A 22,926-nucleotide genomic window follows, 5' to 3' on the forward strand; every position below is an offset into this window, starting at 1 on the left:
CTACTGTAACATCACTCACTGGATGGCCTTTTCTATGTAGAGCCGGGGCCCCAAGAGATGGACCAGGAAAACAAGATGGACAAGTTCTTAAACACAAAGAGACCCAAGGATTTCAACACTTGTTTATTTTTTTGGTATTTGATAAAGTGTAAAGTATAGATAGAGACCTCAAATGCAGTAAGTGTGGCTGGGCCTTCAAGTAGCACCAAGGGAAGCTTTAAAGGCAGGCCTCGAAAAATCTACTCATCAGGTCGAGCTATTTTTAGGATCTACTTGCACATTCTGGTAGGTTCACAAAGAACAGGTGTTGTGTTCAGTCAGAAAGTGAAGGAGCAATAAAGTGGTCTTTAAATCTTGTTCTCGTCACATTTGCTCTGTGTTCATAGACAAAGGTAAAATGTCAGTTTGTCTTCTTATAATGAATTTTCCTTCTGACTGCAAAGATTTTGTAAGGTGAACTTTGAATTGTTGTACTAAGAGTGTGAAATGAAAGGGTGTCAGGGTTCACCTAACACAACATTTAAATAACAAGGTCAACTGTACAGCCATTTGAAAATATACTTCAGTAGGTGTGAAAGCCCATTTTTAGTTTGTACTTCTGTGTGATGAAAAAGTATTTTAATAGGATGAAAGCAAATCAGAACACTTTACTTGGTAAAAGATAAATACATTTTGTGAAACCAAATTTTCACAAATTATGTTAGTACACTATATAGTTTTATCAATAAAACTGCACATTATTGGGGAGGTGTTTGGACATTTCTTGAAAATATACTTTCATCTGTAAATGACAGTGTGCACCCACATCATACTTTAGTAATATACTTATTAAAAATAAGTGTTTTAACATAAACTGAGAAACCATCCTGCCCTGGTGACAACGCTGTTGGCAAATTAAGAGATCATTTATTCCCCATATGCGGGCTAGAGTCTTATTATACATGAAGCTAACGTTTAGTCAATTTAATCAAACAAAAGAGGTTTTTGTATAGCAGAAATGCTGAGCACACATATTTGAAGATGCACTCATATGTGAGAATGAAGAAAAAGGTGACTCTGTAAACTACAATATTTGCCTAGGATCACACGATTAGAGACCCATTTACATTACAGTTAGGACCAGTAGATTATTCAAGTCACTCAAAGTGCAGGTCTAGTAACATTTTATTATTTTTTTGAGGCCTGAAAGTGATTGCATTGCCAACCACACTTATGTTCTTAGGGCTTAATTATATACAAGAAACAAGGTTCTATTCCGACATCGTGATTACAATAAAGCAGATGAATTCTGGCAGTAGAACTAAAAGTTTTCATCCCTTTGAAATGTGTGAAGCAGTCAATCAATTAAAGAACTGAACATTCCCCTGAGTATTAATATTGGACACTAGATGGCGCTGAGTGTAAGGAAATCTAACGCTGCTAAGGAAGGCAGAAAAGCAGTAGTTTCGGTTTCAGAAAATGCAGGTGTTAAGACGAAAACTTTAATGAATAGCTGGAAAGTTTTCCCTTCTTAATTGTGCTAAAAATACTAACATGCCTCACTAAAGTCAGTCTCGGTAACAACTAAATTCCACGTATAAATATTTCACGCACAGATGGGAGTTTCTCATTCGAAGTCAAGTAGTGAAAACTAGCATTGCATGCCAAACAGTAGGTATAATTAGGGCAGAAAGTGATCCTAAACCGCATTAGGAGAACATCTCCACCCCCAACTCCTTCTAAAAAACAAGAAACACACACCTTTGAAACCGCAAACGTGGATGGGATTCAAGGGAGTTTCCTTATTTTCACGCAGACCCTTATCGACAGAGTTGGCTGTGTAACTCACCAGCGACTGAATGGCGCAGGTATTTATGACATGCCCTAAAAGCATGCGCAGTAATGGCAGCTACTGCTGGATGTGTGGCAGAAACCTAGGGGGCTGGTAAGCATCCACACATTCCATTCAACAGAAAGGGTACCCAAAGTTTAAAGAGTATAAGTGCTCATGACTCCCTATGAAGACAATACCAGTCATAAAAGAACCAGTTTCATCTCAGACCTCCAAACAGGCCTGCTCCCACATTCAATATCCTTCTTAGAAATGGTTCTGCGACTTTGCTGTCATGCAGTTGGTCATACGATTTAAGTTAACTTCCCAAAAAGACGGGCGGGGAAATTTCGACCTCCACTGGCTTCCTCCTTGGCATGCTACTAGCCATGGGATTGAGGGAAACTTCTGGTAAAGTTCACAACTCATCAGCCCAAGGAGGAGCCGTTCTTCTAAGCTGGACTTAATCATGTGTAGAGGTAGTCAGGATTCAACAACCTAGACCAAAGCTCTTACTAGTAAGGCCAAACGCTCTACCATCGATCGCATTTGTTTTCTAAAGAATGTTATGATGAAAAGGAATTGGGAAACCTGCCTTGAAATTCTCTCTGTAGTTTTGAATATGCAAAGGTCCTTGAAAAAGCTAACAATTAGTTCAAACATGATGAGTTCAGTGAAGAGAAACTTTATTAAAACATCTGTGTTATCGTAAACAACTATATTCTGGTCTTGAGCATGAGTCAATTCAAAATATTAAAAAGAAAACACTTATATTGTATCAAGCACACCAGATGAAATAAGGAGATCAGTAAAGGAGACAGTACTTGAATGAGGGTGATAGGGCACCCGCAGACCCTCATTACGAGCTCACCGACTTTAAATTTGGGGATTACAATGTATTCCCCTGGAATGGGGAATAACAAATAGATTTAGGGATATCAGGTTCAAACCCGTACTCCCCCCATTCGGAGGAAAACGCGAAGCCCAAATTCACATCCATTTACCACCTACTTCGAACTGGGGATAAATAGCTGTAGGGCCGTCTTGTGGCTCATGGCGCTGAGGGTGGAGTTCAGGGGGTTCAGTGGGAGGACAGGGAAGGTGAGGGCAGAGCTGGGGTTCATTTGCTAATCCTCTATTTTTCAAAGCAGCGCAGGCAGGGGCATAGTGCAGCAGTGGATTTAGATCGTGGTCTGGTATTCCCAGGCCTGGCAATACTGGGGTAAGTAGATGCAGAGTAAGTAATCTCTAACCTTGAAACACGAGGCTAACTATAATGGCTCAAATGGGTATTGTACTTAGGATACCTCTCACGGTTACTAGTAATGAGCAGTGGCGGTAGCCACTGAATAGGGGCGGCGGGGTGGGACAAGGCACGAAGGGACAGGGTTGAGGGGGCATTTAAAAAATAATAATAAAAAAAAAAAAAAAAAAACACTTACCTTCCAGGGGAAACGCGTTCGTCTCCTCTCTGTCTTCTTCCATTTCCTGGCTGCACAGGCTCCCAGCCAATCATGAAGCGGCTAAGATCTGCGTTGTGATTGGTCTGAGTGGCCTGCTTTGCCGCTCAGATTGGGAATGGGAGCCAGGGCATGTTCTTCACTCAGCTGTGCTATACAGCCGGGAAGAGAACATACAAAGTGTGCATGTCTTTTTGGCCAGCCCAACACGACCAGCCAAACAGACATGCGCACTTAGTGTGCACATATCCCTCCTCCAGCCCCTTCCGTCCAGCCCAGCCCCGCCCTACAGGGAAAAATAAAATGATAATAACATACATGTAGTGTTCGTTATTATAATTTAATTTTTCCTTTTTGCGAAATCCAGTGGGGTGATGAGTCATGAGGACACGGTATACATAAAATTACCTGCTGCATCTTGGGGCAATGTTTTTTTGGCTACTTAATGATGGACTGAAGGTCAGGCCCTAGCCCTAAAACATTCAGTGCTCACGCCCTAGTAGCTTGGCTCATAGTAGTCAGGCTTAATTTAGGAGGCAATGTGTTATGTATTTCTGCAACACTTCGAACAGTAAAACAGTGAAAACACCAACCAAACATATACCACACCTGGTTAAAAAATAGAGCTAAATTTAATGAACAAAACAAGAGCAAAACAACAAAAGTCCCAAGAGTAGAACCGGAGTTATGAATTTTTAAATAATAAACTGAAATGTAGCGCTTAAAAGCAAAACGCGACAAACAGTGCTATCCGGTTGCGCTAGACAGGGACAAATCCAAAACTTCAGGCCACCCGTAATGGAGTGCGGGTCAGATACAGAGACCAGCCTTGGCCTGCTGCAAATTACCTTGCTGGTGTTGATGTCGAGGAGATGCAGGGGAGGTGATGTAGGGAGGTAAGGCGCCATCGTCAATCTTTTGGATGGAGGTGAAGCAGGGGCTTTGAGCCGCACGAAAGTGGAGATGTGTCAGAAATGGTGGTGATGCACCTGACCCTTTGTGCCGCAGTAATGTGTCGGCATTGACGGAGATTTACTGATTTCGAGTGGCGCAACAGCGTTGATGCAGAAATTCTTGCTGGAGGAGCGCTTCATACCCACTTCCAAGTGCTCAGAACTGGATTAGCAGGACCTGGCAGGTCAAGGTGCTGTAGCTTGTGTGTGGGAAGTCTTTTATGTCCCTGGGACTTCACAAAACAGGAGACCAGTTAGCTGGCACTAGCAGCACAGCAGTCCTTCTTGGCAGAGTATCCACAGGTCCAGAAGTGTACTGAAAGGGTAGGGTCGGGTTTGAAGTCCAGTTCTTATACCCAGTGGTGTCTTTGATGTAGGGGAAACTTCAAAGAGGGGCTTTGAAGTGCACAGACGTCCTCCCTTCCTGCCCTGGCTTCAGACTCACTATAGGAGGTTAAGCAGTCCTTTGTGTGGGGACAGGACACAGCCTATTCAGGTGTAAGCGTGAGGTGCAGCAAATGGTTACTTGCAAGAGTCAATAGTGCAACTGGGCCTCTGGTATCTCTGGCAGGCCTCGGGCACATATAACAATTATAACAATTTCAAACAGCTTATTAATAAAGCTGTCAAAAGGGTCTCTTTAGCAGAAGTCAAGCAGTGTTGTCAGGAAGGGCACACGGATGGTTCATCTGCACAGCTACCCTAAGGCAGCTCCACAATCGTATTTAGGTGTAGGATTCGCAAAAAAACTTAAAGACAAACATCTCTGGTACCGGCTCGGCATGCTCTCTATTCCGTTTCACCTATCTCCACGGAAATGCCCACAGAAAATTACTAGTTGCCGACTATGTGGGGCAGCAAAAGAGGATGTGCTGCATTTGTATGGAAATGTGGAGAACTTAAAAACGACCGCAGATTACTGCTAAAGCTCCTCTTTAATGCCAAGGGAATAAGAACATGCAGGCAGACAGTGAAACCATGCTTTGCTGGAGGAGATGTTCAGCTGGCCTGCCAACTTGTCTTAATCTTAAGCATCACTGAACAGAAATTAAACAATTAACTAATATTTGTTAATTTGCACAGGCATCTGGGACTTATAAAGTGCTTGGTTTTATACAACAGGCCCTTTTTTTCCTGCAGGAACAGTTCGAGTGTAATGATAACTTTGCAAGTTGGTCCCAAAAGCCAACCCAGCATTTTTAAGGATGAACAGTCATTTAACTCTAACAAACCTTTGGCTGCTAACAGCTGGCTCAGCTTGTGCTAAACCATCCTAGAATGCCTCATTTGCTGGCTGTAAAATGAGTTCATACGCTGCTGACTTTGCTTATTGGCCTGCACCCCATATTGAATTTTAAGGTCTTATGGCACTTTACCTTTAGTAACGTTAACTGCTAAAAGTCGAATTTGCCCTGATAACCTATGTTTACTGTTTTAGTAGTATGGATTTTATACTGTCATGATTGACTAATGATATAACATTGAGCTACAAAATGGACTTTAATCATGATTGACTAATTTGAGCAATTGAATTTTCCTTTTTTGCTTGTTTTAAATTATTGCAATGGTTTTAATTAATCATGCAAATAAAGATTACTTAACTTCCTTACTTCCTAGAGATGGTGATGTAAGTTGTATTCTGTACAGCTCCCTGGTTGCTGACTATCAAAATATGTCATCACTGCTTCCAGATCTATAGAGGAGCAAGGATTGTTGGCACACGAGGCATTGTGGCATTTCCTGCCCCTTTCCCTGGAAATGGGCAATTTGGTGGTTCCTATCTATTGGCACGCTCAGGGTTTGCCTACTACCAACTTGCTACACTGCTGACGATTCAGACCTGTAAGTTAAAGAATACTGCAGTAGGGAACATTAAATTTGAGACTGTTACTTTACAAGGAACACATTTGTTAATTATGAAGTGCTGTTTGGCTTACTTTCCCATAACCATGGATTTAAATAAAAACTAGATGCTCTTTATTTGGGTTGTGCGACTTTTGAAAACTTTAGCCAACACAGCTTGATAGATAATCATTGACTGAACTCTGATGAATTACTTAACTCCATTATTAATAGATCTAATTGCTTGTCTTCTACTTACTTTGTTTTTACTATTTGGTAAGGCTTGGACTTCAATCTTTGTTCCAGCCTCTCAACCAAAGCTCTACATTCTGCTATCTCCACTCCCGCTTTAAAACAAATAAGTTGCATTCAGCACGCCAGCATTCATTTCTCTCATTTTGCCGAACACCGTGACATTTACCTCCTAGTTAACACTTACTTTGTTTGATCTCTCATTAAGGATGAGTACAAACACTCTTTTTTGCATTAAGAATAATGGACATGCTCCTATCAGACTTTCCTCCCTTCACTTTCTCTGCTGGCTCTTTTGGATGCTACAAATGAGTCAAATCAGCAAGTATGGCTTGATTGGACATTGAAGGTTGGCGGAGGCACATATCTGAGCATTATGGATAAAACAATAAGTAGAAGTGGAAGGCAAATGAACACAGATTGCTCCATCATCGGAAAGCCTGCTACTTATAGAGTGTGTTCAATCAGTGCTAGCTCGTTACTCCTCCAACTGTTTCTCTCTGGCTGTCGCACTGCTCCTGCTGTTTTTGTGTCATATGTGTCTCATGACAAAGCGTTCATGGCCCCAACACAGATACCCAGGTACAAGCATTTTTAGTTTGTGAGTTTCATTCAATTTTGGGTAATTTCACAGAACTGCCTCAGGATCCCAGCAGAGTATATTTAAAGTATTATTGTAGGACACTTGTATTATTGAAAAGCCTCTTTGCAATGAGAGAACTGCTTGAAGAGAAGACATGCTTGAAGAGAAGACATACAATGACATATGGTTCTAGAGGCCTATTACAGTTACCTTGGAAAGAAAATGTTACTACCCATTAAGCATCTGCTTTTGGCATGTAGTGCTGTAGATTCACATGCTCTGCATACTCCTGCCATCGGAGTGTTGCAAGTTGTTTTTCTATGAAGAAGCATTTTCAAGTCACAGGATCGAGTGACTCCTCCTTCTCGGTGATACTGCACATAGGCATAGACTCGGTTGTTAGATTGTTTTCCCGCAGGCGAAAAGGAGTGTAGAGGGAATTATAGAGAAAGAGATGTCCATGCAAATGTAACTATATATGTACAACTATATACAAATATAAAGTAACTAGAATGGCCACAGGCATCCGGGTGCATGTGAATGTACAGCACTACATGGTACAAACAGATGCTTACTGGGTAAGTAACATTTTCTATTTGATGGCATGTGTGGCTGTAGATACACATTCTCCGCATAGACTGCAAAGCAGTCCCTCCATAAAAGCAGTGGCTAGCCTGTGGGAGTTGCAGTTAACTGGAAATTGTTTGTAGTGCAGTTTGACCTACTGTGGCTTGCTGACATCCACACGGTAACATTTTGTAAATGTATGATATATAGACCATGTAACCGCCTTACAAATGTCAGATATAGGTATGTTTTCAAGGAAAGTCATATTGGCTTTTTTTTCCTAGTAGAATGTGCTCTAGGAGTAAAAGATAACTGTCTGTGTGCTTTAGCATTGCAAGTTTGTATACACTTTATTATCCATCTAATTATGCTGTTTTGGATATTGCACTGCTTTTGTGAGATGGTGAAAAAGCTACAAAGAGCTGTTTACTTTTCCTAAGTTCTTTGGTTCTCTCAATGTAAAACATAAATGCTTGTTTAACATCTGGAGTGTGGAGAGCTGTATCTGCAACTAAATCAGGCTGTGGAAAGAAGATTGGTAGCTCAATGGATTGTTTGGTGTAGAACTAGAAAACCACTTTAGGAAGGAACTTTCGGTTTGTTTGAAGGACAACCCTGTCTCTATGAATTTGAAAGAAAGGTTCTTCCAAAGTAAGAACTTGGAGCTCACTAAAACGTCTGAGTGATGTGATAGTGACAAAGAATGCCACTTTCCAAGAAAGATAATGAAGAAGGCATGAATGAAGTGGCTCGTAAGGCGGATTCATGAGTGTGGTAAGCACAATGTTCAGGTTCCAGGATTGTGCTGGGGGGCTCTTGGTGGAATAACCCTTTTAAGGACTGCCATGAAAGTTTTGATGACTGGGATGCCGAACGAGGAATTAGAAGCTAAGTTTGCTTTCTGTAAGTGAAGCAAATAACAAATTATGTCTTGGACAGTAGCTTTAATGGGAATAATATGTATGGGTTGGCAGTACCATACAAAACGTTTCCATTTTGCAGCATAACATGCTCTGGTTGTGGGTCTACGAGCTCCCCTGACAATGGCCATACATTCCACAGACAATCCTAAGTGACCAAACCCTATGACTTTAGGAGCCGTATCGGGAGGTTGAATGACTTGGGGTCTGGATGTCAGATCTGTCCTTGATTTTGAGTGAAGAGGTCCGGTTTGCTTGGGAGAGATTCGCGTGGGGAACTACTGAGAGGCCCAGAAGTGTGATGATCCATGGCTGTCGCACCCAAGTGGGAGCTACAAGGATCATGGTGAGAGATAGGTGCTTGAGCCTCCAAACCAGAAATGGCATGAGAGGGAGAGGTGAAAAAAGCATAGGCAAATATCCCTGACCAATTCATCCATACAGCGTTGCCTTTGGATAGAGGGTGTGGATACCTGGAGGCAAAACTTGGGCATTTGGAGTTTTCTGCTGTAGCGAAAAGGTTTATCTGAGGAGTTCCCCATTTTAGGAAGTATTTTTGAAGGACTTGCGGGTGGAGTTCCCATTCATGGACATGTTGCTGCATCCTGCTGAGCAGGTCTGCAAAGTTGTTGGCCGTTCATGGGAGATACTCTGCCACCAGGTGAATGTGGTGGTGGAAAACCCACTTCCATACTGTCTGAGAGAGTTGTGACAATTGGGAAGACCGTGCTCCCCCTTGTTTCTGTAGGTAATACATGACTGCCATGTAAGACAGCCTTGGGAGAGAGGTGATGAAGAAAAGCTAAGAATACTGCCTGCAGCTCGAGGTGATTGATATGTAGGGCCTGGTGCTGGAGATCCCAAAGGCCCTATATTGTGAGGTCTTGAAGGTAAGCGCCACAACCCGTCAGAGATGCATCTGTGGTCAGAATGACCTGAGGCACAAGGTCCAGAAAAGGCCGCCCTTTCAACAGGTTGGTGGTCCACCATTGCAGAGAGCAGGGGATATGGCAGTTGAACAACACTAGACTTTCAGGAGACCCTGTGACTGAGACCACTGACGAGACACACACTGCTGTAGGGGTCGCACTTGGAGTCTGGCGTGAGTAACGATGGCAATGCAGGAAGCCATCATCCCTAACAGGCACATGATAGTCTGGACTGTGTATGTACTATTCTCCTGAAACTGGGAGAGAAGAGACTAAAAACTGTGAACCCGAGTCAGATTGGAGTATTCTAACCCCAACTCTGCATTGAGAATATCTCCTAAAGGGCTGTATCTAAAGAGGTTGGCAATGGGATTTGACAAAGTGAAGCAGGTCCACTGTCATCTGAGTGTGATATTGGCATGGTGGTAGTGTGCTGGCTTTGACAAGCCAGTCTTCTAAGTAAGGGAACACAAGTATGTTTTATCTTCTGAGGTGTGCAGCGACTACTGCTAAGCACTTTGTGAAGACTCTAGGAGCAGTCGTGACTGAACTGGTAATGTTTGCCTGCAAGCACAAATCTTAGGTACTTTCGGTGTGCACGGTGGATGGAAATATGGAAGTAGGTGTTCTTTAGATCTAGGGCCACCATAAAGTCGCCTTGTATTAGAAGCGGAATAAGGTCTTGAAGAGTAACCATATGAAAGTGTCCTAGGGAATGTAGCGGTTTAATGATCTGAGGTCCAGAATAGGCCTGAGAGAGCTGTCCTTTTTGAGACTAAGGAAGTATAGGGAAATTACTCTTGATCCCTGGTGTTGTAAGGAAACAGGATTGATGGCCCCTTTGAAAAGAAGGGATTGAACCTGAAGGGTGAGGTGCTTGTGGGATAGTCTGTGAGAGTGAGGGAGAATGTTTGGAGGAAAAGCTATGGAGGATAAGGTAATATACTTGAGATAAAAAACATGTTGAATAATGGAAATTACCTATTGGTCCGTGGTGATGTTGATCCATTATGGATGAACATTTTTAAGTTGTCCCCCAACAGGTGTGGAGTGGATGGGGGGGGGGGGAAGACAGAGGTAGTCACTGCTTTGCAGTGGAGGTATAGCTTTGGGAGGCGGTGCTCTTACCTCTGCCCGTGTTATTATTGTCTCTGTAGGTCCCCCTAAAGAAGCCCCTAGAATAGGAGCGTGAAGGCTGTCTGGATTTGTCATGAGGTTATGGGCACGTTATTCTAGCCACAGGCCTACAGCTTGTGCCCTTTCGCCTAGAAAATAATTCATTTTATTATTTTAGTACAAGCGTCAATTTGTGGTGATGTTTTTTGTTCTTTTCTCTCTTGTTTGCTCTGCTTAGGTATTGTTTTAATTTCTTAGCACAACATCTCCATTCTGAGCTTGCTCATGGCTGTACACAATAACGTTGTTGGTACAAAGCAGAACATCATATTCCCTGTCATTTCATGGAGGCATATGTGCTTTCACGTTAGGGCAGTTTTCTTAGAATATCAGAAGTTTTATTATAAAAACACCCCTTTGTCTGAGGGAAATTCCATCCAGAAGTTGCCACTGCATGCTGTTCGCTTCATTTCAGCTGTCTGCTGAGACTAGATGTCTTTTCCGCCTAAATGGGAGAGGGCTCTCGGAAGACCAACAGCCCTCTTCACTACTACCATGTTAAGGTATGGGGGATGGTGTTTTCCCAGGGGTCCTGCAGGACAGATTAGGGCTAACACTGCTGTGCTCTAGTATAGAACCTTAGTGGTGTAGGTAGGAATTCTGACACTTGGCATTATGACACTATGGTGGAACTTTTCTTATGTTTTATTTTCTTTGTCACCGCACTGCTATTATTGTGTTTCATTATCCTTATTATTGCAGTACATGCCTTTTCATCTAAGATGCAGTTGATTCAATAAAATCCATTGAATCTTGTCCTGCCTCTGTTTGTCTTTGCATGTGTGAGACAAATGTAACTGAGAGAAAAGGGGTAAGATCTGTTACACCACGATTTCCCTGAGAAATTAGAATGTCATGTGCATGGCTGCCATAAATCACCTCTACCATTGGGTACCGGTAAGGTACTGCTAGCTGGCTGGAAGGGTTAGGCTGACAGTTGTCACACAGTGTTGTGGAATTGGACTCAGTTATTCACAATCCTGTGGTACAGCAGTCTCATTGTTATAATTAAAGCCAACACAACATGGCACAGCCAACGTTTGGTCAGACACTTAATTACGGATCTCCCTGAGTATCTCTGTCTCACTACGTCCTAAAGGCACCCCAATACTATATACGGAGACATCTATTATATAGAGGATATCCGCCCCAGCTGGATAGGTAGCACCTATTTGAGACTGTAGGTTGTTCAAGCTTGAACCTTAAAAGGATTATTCCCCAATTGGTGTCTTCATCTCTGAACAAGTGCATTCAACATGGTGAACCCACAACGGGTGGTAATTGCAGTATACACAAGGCCCCCCTCACTAATCATTTATTAAATAATGGCCTCACAGCCCAGGGGGGTGTTGTTACATTTGTAGTTGAGGCACATCCAGCTTCTAGAAAAAATATTTTGCTCTTGGGTTAATTTCCCAGCAATTGATAGGAACAGCAATCCACTTCATCATTATACACATGCTAATGCACCTGCCAATTCAGAGGATAGGCATGCATAGAAATACCTTTATCATTTCAAGACCACTAAAACTGGCTTGATGATGCCCTACCACATAGAACACTTCATGTTAGGCTAGGTCCTACCTGGCCACAATTGGCCACATACACACCACATCCTGATATAGGTATCTTGGCGGTAGCTGAGGTTCACCACTTATAGATTGAGCTTGTAGCAATATACAGACTCTTAGTAAAATTTGTAATGCAAATGTAAAATACTAACCCAGCACGGGCTGCTCCAGCGCAACCGTGTGCAGTCACACCATGCACTAACCCTGTGATGGTGCATCCGAATATGGGTAAGGTACCAGCAAAAAATTAAGAAATTCTGCTTTAGTTAGCTCAAAAAATAAATGAGCTGGAAGCAGTTTTTACCCATACAGGACTCCAAGATAAACATAGAGTTCTCACTATGCGTTTGCCATATGGGATGGTTACCTCGGTGGATAGCTGCAGCACCTATGGCACGGTATTTGCCGTGCTTTACACTACTGCACATGGTATACCAACAACTTGCCAATCTTCCAGAAATGTTAAAACTAATTCAGGATGAATACTAGGCCGCCCTGGACCTGGATTTGGGGATGCAATTAATGGGTTATTTTGCCACAGTGTCCTCAATAATATTAAGTAAGCTTAAAGGGTAAGTAGTAGCTTTGGCAGTACACCAGTGGCTCCAGGATGTTCCTCAAAAGGATCAAGAACATGAGCTGCCTAGAATTATTACCGCAACCTATTCAGGTATAGGTAGGGATAGTTTGTGAGCCAGACCTAGTAAACCACAATTACAAGGTAAATTCAATAAGGATCCAACCAAGCAAGCAGCTGAGGGGTCTAAAAAACACTGGGTTAAACAAAAACAAACATCTTAAAAAGACAGGGGAGAATTTCCACATTCGGAGACCACTGACAAACGCTATAACTCAAGAAATGGGGATAACATAAAAACTCCTGATAGATATCAATCTCGTTCCTTTCAGTACTCACCGGATAAACGTAGTGAGAGAGATGGGTGATCAGAACAACAAACAGAGTATGTGAAACCAATAATAAGATTCACAAGCTCATCAGAAGTTTTAGTTAACAAAGAGGAGAAACTTCCACAACAAAAACACAATTTAAAGAGAAGAAGGTGGCAGCTATTTCTGCAAGAAAGGCCACACAAGATTAGTGTTTTATTGAAGAACTGGAACTGGGCACTGGCTCTGCTATGCAGCAGAGGTAATAATAGTTTGCCGGAATCTTCAAGAGCATCTGGAGGTGAAAGTAACTGATGACTTTTTAGAAGACAAAACTGCAGACATGAGCGTCTCCCCTCCAAATAGGGTGTATAAAGTGAAAATACAGTTAGAAGGAGACATTGAGCGCACGATTGATATCATATTCTGGAAATGCCTAACTGGCGTTTATGACATTTTATTGGCCAAAAAAGATTGCCTGCCAGAATTTGTCTGTGAAGTTCCACAGGCGAAGAGATCATTAAGCCTTCTTTCTCGCCTCTGGTTCCTGTAGAGTTAGCAGAGGCTTATACATTTAATCTGGCATTGGCACAAGTCCCCGCGCTGTATCACAATGTTGGGTGGAATAAAGATTCTCCCTTGCACATAATACCAATTAGGTTGCAACCACAACCTCAACCTCATCCTCAATATCCTATTAAGGAGGAGGCTAAAACACGTGAGAGAGATTCTCACACATTTAGGGTACCAGGATGTAATTGAGCCCTGTGTCTCACCAATGAGTAATCCCCTATTTCTCATTGCTAAACAGGAACATTCATGCAGAACAGTCTTAGATTAAAGACATTTAAACACTCATACACACACATTTGCTTTCCAAAATGCACACAACATTGCACTCATTGACAATATAGAGCACACAAAAGAAGTTAGATATTTCCAACAGCTTCTTCTGCCAAAATATAGCACCTGAAAGTAGGGATCTAACAGCATTTAGCGCTTTAGGCTTGCAGCAAAAAATTGCAGACTACCACAAGGGTATGAGAACAGTCCCAGGCTGTTCACAACATGTGTAACATCCATTTTACACGACATTGGCCCTCAGACTTTGTCCTATGTAGATGATATCTACCTTACGGATGATGATCTCGTTCAACATCTAAGACAGATGGCCCACACTGTTGTGGGATTTACCAAATTCAGTTACAAAATCAATTTTAAGAAAATGAAAATTGCCTTCCTCCGTGTCCTATTTCAAGGATAGAAGTTATCAGATGAAAGAAAGAGCCTAGCTCCCCACTTTGTAGAAAAAAGTGCACAATTGCAATCACCAAATACCATAAAAAAAGCTCCAGTCATTATTCGGCTTTTCAAACTTTGGCAGAACTTACATTCCATGAACAACGCTTTAAAACATTGTATGATTTAATATGCCTCGACTTTTCAAGCAAATGTTGGCCAGCCAAAAACACACACACCTTCTCAGAGCATTGCAACAAGACATGCTTGCAGCAAAACACTTACATACAAGTGACAACAAAACACATTTTGTCATTAGTGTAATTGCTGGTGCCACTGGCATCAACCTATGTAACATTTAATGAGGGTGATATATAGCATTCAAATCACATTTGTATTCCCCAGCTGAACAACACTTTTCTCCCACAGAAAAGTTTCTGACTGCTGTTTAAATGGTTGTCATTAAAGAGAGATCTCTGGCTCAGGGTAAACACATTATTGTCATGTCTGCGTTCCTGGCCCTTGAGGCTGTCACAAAGGCCAGCATAACAAATGCGAAAGCACTGCATCTACGCTGGATCCAATGGGCAACATCTCTGACAGCCACTGATGTAGATTAAAGTTTTGACTCAAAATGACAAACTCAAGATTTCCTTCAATACGATACCAGCAAACACTTTGCCTATTGATCAATATCAAATAATTATTTACACTGATGATTCAGCCCAACCAGACGTAGGCACTAAATACCAATACTCAGCCACTTGCGCAAATTTGAGTGGCTACATTAAAGATACTGAATTCCATCCACAAAATATTTACATAAAGACATTAGGGGACTGTACCGCACAATTAGTAGAGCTTAAGGCTCTGGTGATGGCATTGGAACACACGGATCGGAACAACTAACGTTAATAGTCTGTGATTCGTACTACTGTGTCCAGTCTTTGAATGAATATCTGCATTACTGGCGTCAGAATGGGCTCAGAGATACAAAAGGGGGGAAAGTAGCGGATCTGAAAGAGGTGCTACCCAATGCCCATGTAGTTCATACGATGGGACATCAATGTGTAGGAATGCATGTCACAGGCAATACCTTGGCTGATGAAGCTGTCAAGTCAGCAGTAGCTGTACGGCTTCTGTTGCTGCAATTACTCGTTCACGAATGAGGTTAGATGATAAAACAATACCAGGAGTTGGTGATTGTGTGATCCCCAACCAAGACCTAAGATCTGAGTTGACAGAAGCAGCACTTGAGGGAGTTGCTTCTGCCCATGCAGGTGTGGCGACTCCTATTTCTTTACTACAAAAACGCTATTGGTGGCAGGACTATAAAAACAGTATGTCCTGTGCTGTGACATCTGTCAGAAAATAAAAGAGTCCACCGTCAAACACTCACCGCAGACACCCCTTCTCATTTCAAACAAACCACTACAATGTGTGTACCTGGAGCATTGTGGTACAAATATGTTTTAGTTGCTGTCGACTCATGATCCAGATTTCTAAGGGCATGGCCACAAAGATCAGCTGACACTTGAACTGTTATTAAAGATATGCAAGTCTTCATTGGGACATATGCATTTGTGCATTCCACTCGGACCAGGGTCCTGCTTTTGCCTCAGGGCATTCAGGGACACCATGGCTTCGTTAGGTGTCCAACTCAATTTCTCGTCCCCCTACAATACCAAGGGTAACAGTGTAGTGGACTGGGGGAACCAAGATTTAAAGCAATCCTTAACAGCAAGAGTATTAGGCACAGGTTGTAGTTGGCTTTATCACCTGCACGGAGTTCAGAGAGCACCTAATAATTTGCCCAGAAGGTCCCTGGGAGGGCGCACCCCATATAAGGTGCTGTTTGAAACACAAATGTATGTTCCAGATCTTGATGGCTCTGGCACGGAGACAGCAGACACACATCTTGACAGAAATGAACGTGTCACTGTCTTGCACAAATTACAAACGTTCCATGATGAAAACACGTCTGCCTTTGCCGCCTCCTTGGGAATACGGGATGCACCAGTAACATCTACCGACTGGATTCTGAAAGTTGGGGATCTAGTGAGAGAAAAGATTGCTGTGAAAAAGGAATTTGGTCCATCATTACATGCAACTGTCCCAGTCCTGGGAATGCATTGTACCTGAACTGTTATTCTACCACTGCTGCCTGGTTCAAACGAAAACTGCTTTGTCTCCGTTGATACTGTCAAGTTACACTATGTGGCCGATCCTGTACAGCAGACCTGGAAGACTCCTGGGTAGTTCCCGAATCCCTCTCACTACGGTCTAGGAAGTTCCTCTACAGGTTTTGAGCAGTGATGCTGACACTTCCCCAAGCTTTGGGAAGGTGGAATATGATATTTGATTAGTACCACTATCTTCATCTGCAACAAGAGATGTCCAAAATAAGGGCCAATTCGACTCAAATTTAACTCAAACTGATGGAATCGTTTGCCACGAACCACAAAGGGAGTCTTCTGTAAGTTCTCCACTTCATCACATGGCTCCAGTCTTTGCACAAACTGCTTCTGGATATTTTGCAGACATCAATGACTCTTTCATCGACTCATCTACTTTTCCTCCGACACCATTGTCATGATCACCTAAGCTGATGAATTGGTTCAAAATTAACTATTTTATTAGGCCACGGAGCCATCAATAGCTCATACTAACTATGCTGTCTTTCTACTTTGAATTGGGTTTGCCATTACCTTTTTCTTGCTGATACATGGTCATTACCTTCCTGAACGCTCTGCAGTCAACTGGTGGATGATGTCCTAAAACCACATCTTTCCTCACATAAGGTCCGTCGAGATTGGTCTCTAGTGATCATTTCAGTTACACCAATTCTTCATGGGATTGTTTGAGATAAAGTATGTTTTGATATATTTGGCCCGACGGAGATTCTTCAAATTGCATATGTTTTCAAACTTTCAATGAATGATGTGATAACACCTGGTGTTGTTTCTGATGACTGGGATGTAAAAACAGTTGATTATGTGCTTTCTGAGATACAGTATTTTACTGTGTGTGAAAATGAAGATATTTACCAAACAAAAGAATATTATGGAGATTTGTTCTCTTATAATTATCATGGACATCATTTCATTCATAGAGCAAGTACCCTAAAGACTGTTTTTAATTATACACTATGGGAACGTTGTCCTGACCCATCCGTGGGGATTTCTAAAACATACATGGAAAATTAACTTTTTTTCTGGACACAATGTTAAAAATGCTGAGTCCTATTATTTTAAATTGCCTCTAATTGAAATGCACACTATACTGTCAACTGACACAAAATTAGTTTATTCTGATTCCTTCGTTTCCCGGTTGGCCATAGAAGGCTATGAATACTGGATAAAGCTGGTTGACTTAAAGATTGTTTGTGGAACTAAACATTGGCAAATAAAGGGAAGGGAAGCTTTATTTAGAGTAAATTTCACCATGCAGCAACCAAGTTGCCTAGGTTTGGCAAAAACTAAAGAAATAAATGCACCCAGTATCACCAGTCCCGCAAACGTTCATGAATGGCAAAAATACATAAATGCAACTGAAGAACAGCTCAATGGGTGGGTCCAGAAAGGAATATTTAACACAACATTTTTAAGTCATGATGGATGGTTATTATGGCAAGTGGACACAAATGGTTGTCATGCATATTTTGTAAACTCCACAGGGGGTTTTAGAGCAAGCAGACAAGACCCTCATTATGTGTCATCAGAACATTCGGGTATTGTGACAACATACAGTATAGGAAACGTATGCCAGCAATTGTTAAAACGTTCCACATGAGAGGCTGTAAAAGAACACCTCAGTCTCTAGTCAAATAATACAGATTTACAAGATTTACTGTTAGGCCCAAGAAGACAACGTAAAAAGTGCTTCATATATGCAATTTACAATGAAATTTGGAAACTTTCACAACAAGAAGCCGCTGCCCGCTTAAGGCAAATAGATCAGGAAAACTTACAGAATACATTCACTGTTGTAGATAATGGGATTAACACCTTGTCTGACCACATATATATTCGTAACAAGATAATTTCTTCTGCAATTGACATTATGCAAACTGACATGTCATCCTTACAACATGGGCAGAGTTAATTTGGGTCCATAATGCAGTTGGGTTGGACTGTACAGACATTGAAAAGCGGTCACGTTCCATGGCAATACATTAGAGGAAAAGACCTGTTTGTCGCATTTAATTTGACGCAACAAATAATGGCTAAGAAAGAAGCGACTTATGTTATGTTAAAGATCAAAAAAGTTGGAAAAGTTGCCTTTTACTGTGGCGGAAATTCTATCTGCAGTATGGTTAATTCAGGGGGTTATCACTTTGCTATTTCAACACTACAGTTCACATCTTGTTGGAAATATATTCCAGGAGGCAGGTATGAAAGGCAAACAGATGACTACATTCTTGTCCACTTGGCCACTGAATGCCAGTTTCACTCCTTCCTCTATCATTTTGAGCATGGACCAATAATTAATTGCTTCATTTTGATTACTGTCCTTCCACTGTTCAAGCAGTGATTGAGGTATGATTTTGTTTCTTCCTTCCTTGTTTTTGTCCATGTTGCTTCTTCCCTCCTACAGACCACTGTCCATGATGCATCACCTGTATTTGGGCGTGCATATTGAGAGAGGGAGGGGTGTGCATGAAAGATGTGTGTAATTGCGTGCCGTTGTGTATGAATGTAATTGTTTGTCTGAATGTTTGCCTGCAGGTGAGTTATGTATGTATGTCTGTGTGCATATGAAATTATACGAGATAATCTACAACTGCAATTTATTAGATGCTGGGTCATCTCAAAATTTTAGGTCGCTGCTCTTTGGGAGCCTAATGCAATCAGATGCTGCGCAGAAATAATGTTTCAGCCATTAATAGCAACTTAATGTACCTACAAAAGGCTGGCTTTGGTGCAATTGAGCCAGAAATGTAAATCAAGCCAAGTTAGCAAGAATGTGCAAAAAATACAGGTATCACGTACACAATCCACGCAAAATGAACATCAACCAAAGTTTTCTTTTTCATTTTTTGTGGCAGGCTGTGTTTACATTTATGGTTTATATTTATTTCCTCCTTTCTCTCCTACATTTCATTACAGTATTCCTGGTCTGTATTTGTAAGAATGCAATTTATCCCAGTACCTTTTCCGTAGCTGAAAACATATGCCTTTGCTTAAGTCAGCATGGCAGAAAGAACTTCAAATCAAGGCAGGGCTGGGTAGCCTACGTTTTGAACCTCTTGAAAATATACTGCGCCACTGCGTGGTACGCAGCACACTGCACCATGTGAAACGTAGAATTTCATTTGGCAATAAATCTAAATTAAGAATGTCTAGTGTATTCTGCAGAGGAATTCCGCAGCAGATGCCACATTGAATTAGTGTAGTTGTAATTAATTAGTTACCTTGGCAGCAAGCTGAAGTCCAACCTTGTCTGCTTCAGCCTCCAGAGCTCTTCCGTACGGCTTATCGAACATAAACTGAAAGGAAAATATGTTAACACTGTAAGAATTTAAACGTATGATTCCTGCGAGATATAGTCGAATATTTAATAGTTGAATTATCCAAGCAATATTTTCCCATAAAAACTTCTTACAACATGCAGGCAATAGTTTATAAGCTTTTGCCCTTTTTCTTAATTCTTAGAGTTATATATTTTTGAAACATTGCCTCTCAACACTGCGCAGGAATACAGAGAACATGGTATTAAGATTGGGTGTTGATTCTAGAGTCCTGGAAGGTATTTTGACTTCTGCCCCCTATTGGCCAGCTAAAAGGAATGTAATTCCTTCTAACTTGGGAGAAAGCAGGTGAGGTGCGAATAAATGTATTAAAAATTGGAAGGAGCCCATAAGACACAAAGCCTTCACGACCAGCTCCACCACCAGCTCTCAACGGAAGACCAAACAACACAAAAACAGTACCTCCCATAGATGTTCCACTAGAGACAATGCAACAGTTCCCCTCTTACACAGACAAAAACAGACCATGTTTACACATGGTAAACATGCAATAAACAAAAACACGAGTAACAGATAAGGCAAATATAAAACACCCAAACTACAAAGAGAATGACCACACTAAACAAACATTGACAAAGCCACTAGGGCTGGATCTAACTAACGCATTCTCAAATACTGTTGATCAAGTTAAAGTCTGACCTACAGCCTTTGACAATCTTGAGAAAAAAATGTAGTAAACTTAATTGTATTCTGTACAATATGCATACAGGAGCTTAAGGATTGAATGTGATAAACAGTTTGATGTCTGAGTATATTGTTCAGATTAAAAACAGACTCTCCTGTATTCCAAAATAAGTGCTTCCCAGAAGGTGGAATGATACCCCAAACAGCCAGTAGTAAGAGGTGACAGTGAAACCCACTCTCTGCAATAATAGGTTATAACAGTTACACTGTCTAGCAAGACCTAAAGTGCCACAATTGTGATATTACCAGTACAAACACAACTTAGTGAAAACGGACCAGACTATCAATAGAGACGCCTTCACATTACATACTTCCAATAGCTGACCCGACGTGGATGCTAGATGGTCCACTGCAAGGGTGCTCCTGAGGTTCCACACAGACCATACTTCCCAAAGTTATTGCCTACAATGGGCTAATTAAAGCTCAGACCCACCATTACTCACACTGGGTTACCCCATGTCCCTCACACAAACCCTCTCCCGTTCCATATATCCTATTTATCATCATAACATGGACTAAGAAAATCCTGATCCAGACATATGTCCCCATCTGAAAATTTACCAAATGTCGCAAATGTGTTGCGGCCATGGAAAGTGAATTCAGAATGTGAGAATACTGCACAATTTAAAGCCTTACTGGATTTGGTGGAGCTGAACAACCACAAATCAGTCAGTAGTGCTGAATGATGAATTAAAAATAACAAGTCCAAATCTAACAGATGGAGGTTTAATAACTCACTCTTGCTCGACTTTGCTTTTTTTTCTTCATCTTTTACAACTTTTACTGAAGAATTATTTAACATTCATGCGACTCCTGATATCTCCCCTCAAATACTATAGGATACCTTCAAAGTAGCTGCTTGTGGATACATTATTGACTTTGTCTCCAAAAAGAAAAAATCCTATATTAAACAACATCAATCTGTATTATCAAACAAACGCGTAGAACACCAATATTATTCTTCCTCTTCTGCACCTGATTTAGAAGAACTTATTCATGCAAAATTACATTTTAATAAAATCTCTACAGACAAGGCTTCTTCTATTTTACGTAGTAGTAGCGCCCGCAACTATGGTGGTCACAATAAAGTGGGAAAACTTCTAGCTTATTACTTAAAGATCCTGAAACAGCGCCACACACTAGACTCAGTCACAACTGATACAGGTAGCTCTGTTTTGAAGGACAATGAGCTTTTGACTGAGTTTGTCAAGTATTGCCAGACTTTTGACACTCCTGTATCCCACGGCCCACCCATCTCAGATTAATGCCTATTTAAAAGAAGTTAAGAACCCTAATTATGGGCAAGTTGATTTTTCTCCATAGAAACTGACAAGCTCTTCAATCCCTTAAGAAGGGGAACATCGTAGGGCCAGATAGTTTTTAAGTTTGAATTTTTCTTTCACTTCTCCAATATTTTGCTTCCCAGAGTCTCTCATCTTTTTCAATTCTTCTCAAGCTCTGTATCTGCCATGGGTACCTTTCAGAAGGCCTCTATCTGTCTTATCCATAAACAGGGCATGTGTAGTGCTTTCCTCTTATCTAGTTTCTAAGCACTAACATAACACAACAGAAATGCACTTCTGAGGTCAAAGAAGACTTTTATTGTTGTTAATTCTTCCCCAACCACAATATTTATGAATGACGAATTAGTAGCTTTCAAGTCCGCGTTAATCAAACAAAATATATCAGTTTGCAATATACACAGCAGGTTATATTTATAAGATATTGAATGCAAAGCAAAACAAATACTTCACCGTGTGGGAACTATCTACAGCTTCATCTTTCTAAGGTCTGCAAGCTGATGACCCCTGTCAGCCGCGTGAAAGAGAGATTCATCTACCCACACGGGATTGCTGGCAGCCTGCGCCAAGCTCCAGCACGAGGTCCGGCAGATTCGAATCTGACTCTCTGCAGCCTGTTACATTCGTTACAAAGGTGTGCCCCCTCCTCTCAGACCTGGGAAACTGAGCAAGCCTTTTGGAGACTGGTCAGGTCTCCAAGACTACTCCTGTTCCCAAGCTCAAGCAGAGAGAACAACACCCATGTACTCTCTCTTATCATGTCTAGTCTACTGTGAGAACAAAACATCTTGGTTCATCTTGTGCAAAAACACAGCTTGGAAAAATACAGCTTGGATTCTCAACTGCAATGTCTAACTCCACGTTAAAGGCAATGGGCAGCTAACCTAAATATCAAATGCAATGTCATGTTAAAGGCAATAGGCAGCTAACCTAAATATCAAATGCAATGTCTAGTGTCATGTCAAAGCCAATAGGCAGCTGAGCTGAATACAAAATGCAATGTATAATATCATGTCAAAGCCCATAGGCAGCTGAGCTGAATATAAAATGCAATGTATAATATCATGTCAAAGCCAATAGGCAGCTGAGCTGAATACAAAATGCAATATATAATATCATGTCAAAGCCAATAGGCAGCGGAGCTGAATACAAAATGTAATGTATAATATCATGTCAAAGCCAATAGGCAGTTAAGCTGAATACAAAATGCAATGTCTAATA

At 41.4% G+C, this 22,926-nt stretch overlaps 1 protein-coding gene across 2 annotated transcripts in view; it reads right to left on the reverse strand.

Moving 5' to 3' along the window:
- OMA1 (OMA1 zinc metallopeptidase) overlaps positions 1–22,926 on the reverse strand; it is a 435,938-nt gene that overhangs the window by 131,080 nt on the left and 281,932 nt on the right. For both annotated transcript variants that reach the window (XM_069232569.1, XM_069232568.1), the window contains exon 7: positions 19,604–19,678. In XM_069232569.1, coding sequence (XP_069088670.1) covers positions 19,604–19,678 — 75 coding nt within the window. The remainder of the gene's footprint in view (positions 1–19,603; positions 19,679–22,926) is intronic.

Source organism: Pleurodeles waltl, chromosome 4_2, assembly GCF_031143425.1.
Source record: "Pleurodeles waltl isolate 20211129_DDA chromosome 4_2, aPleWal1.hap1.20221129, whole genome shotgun sequence".
Lineage (NCBI taxonomy): Eukaryota > Metazoa > Chordata > Amphibia > Caudata > Salamandridae > Pleurodeles > Pleurodeles waltl.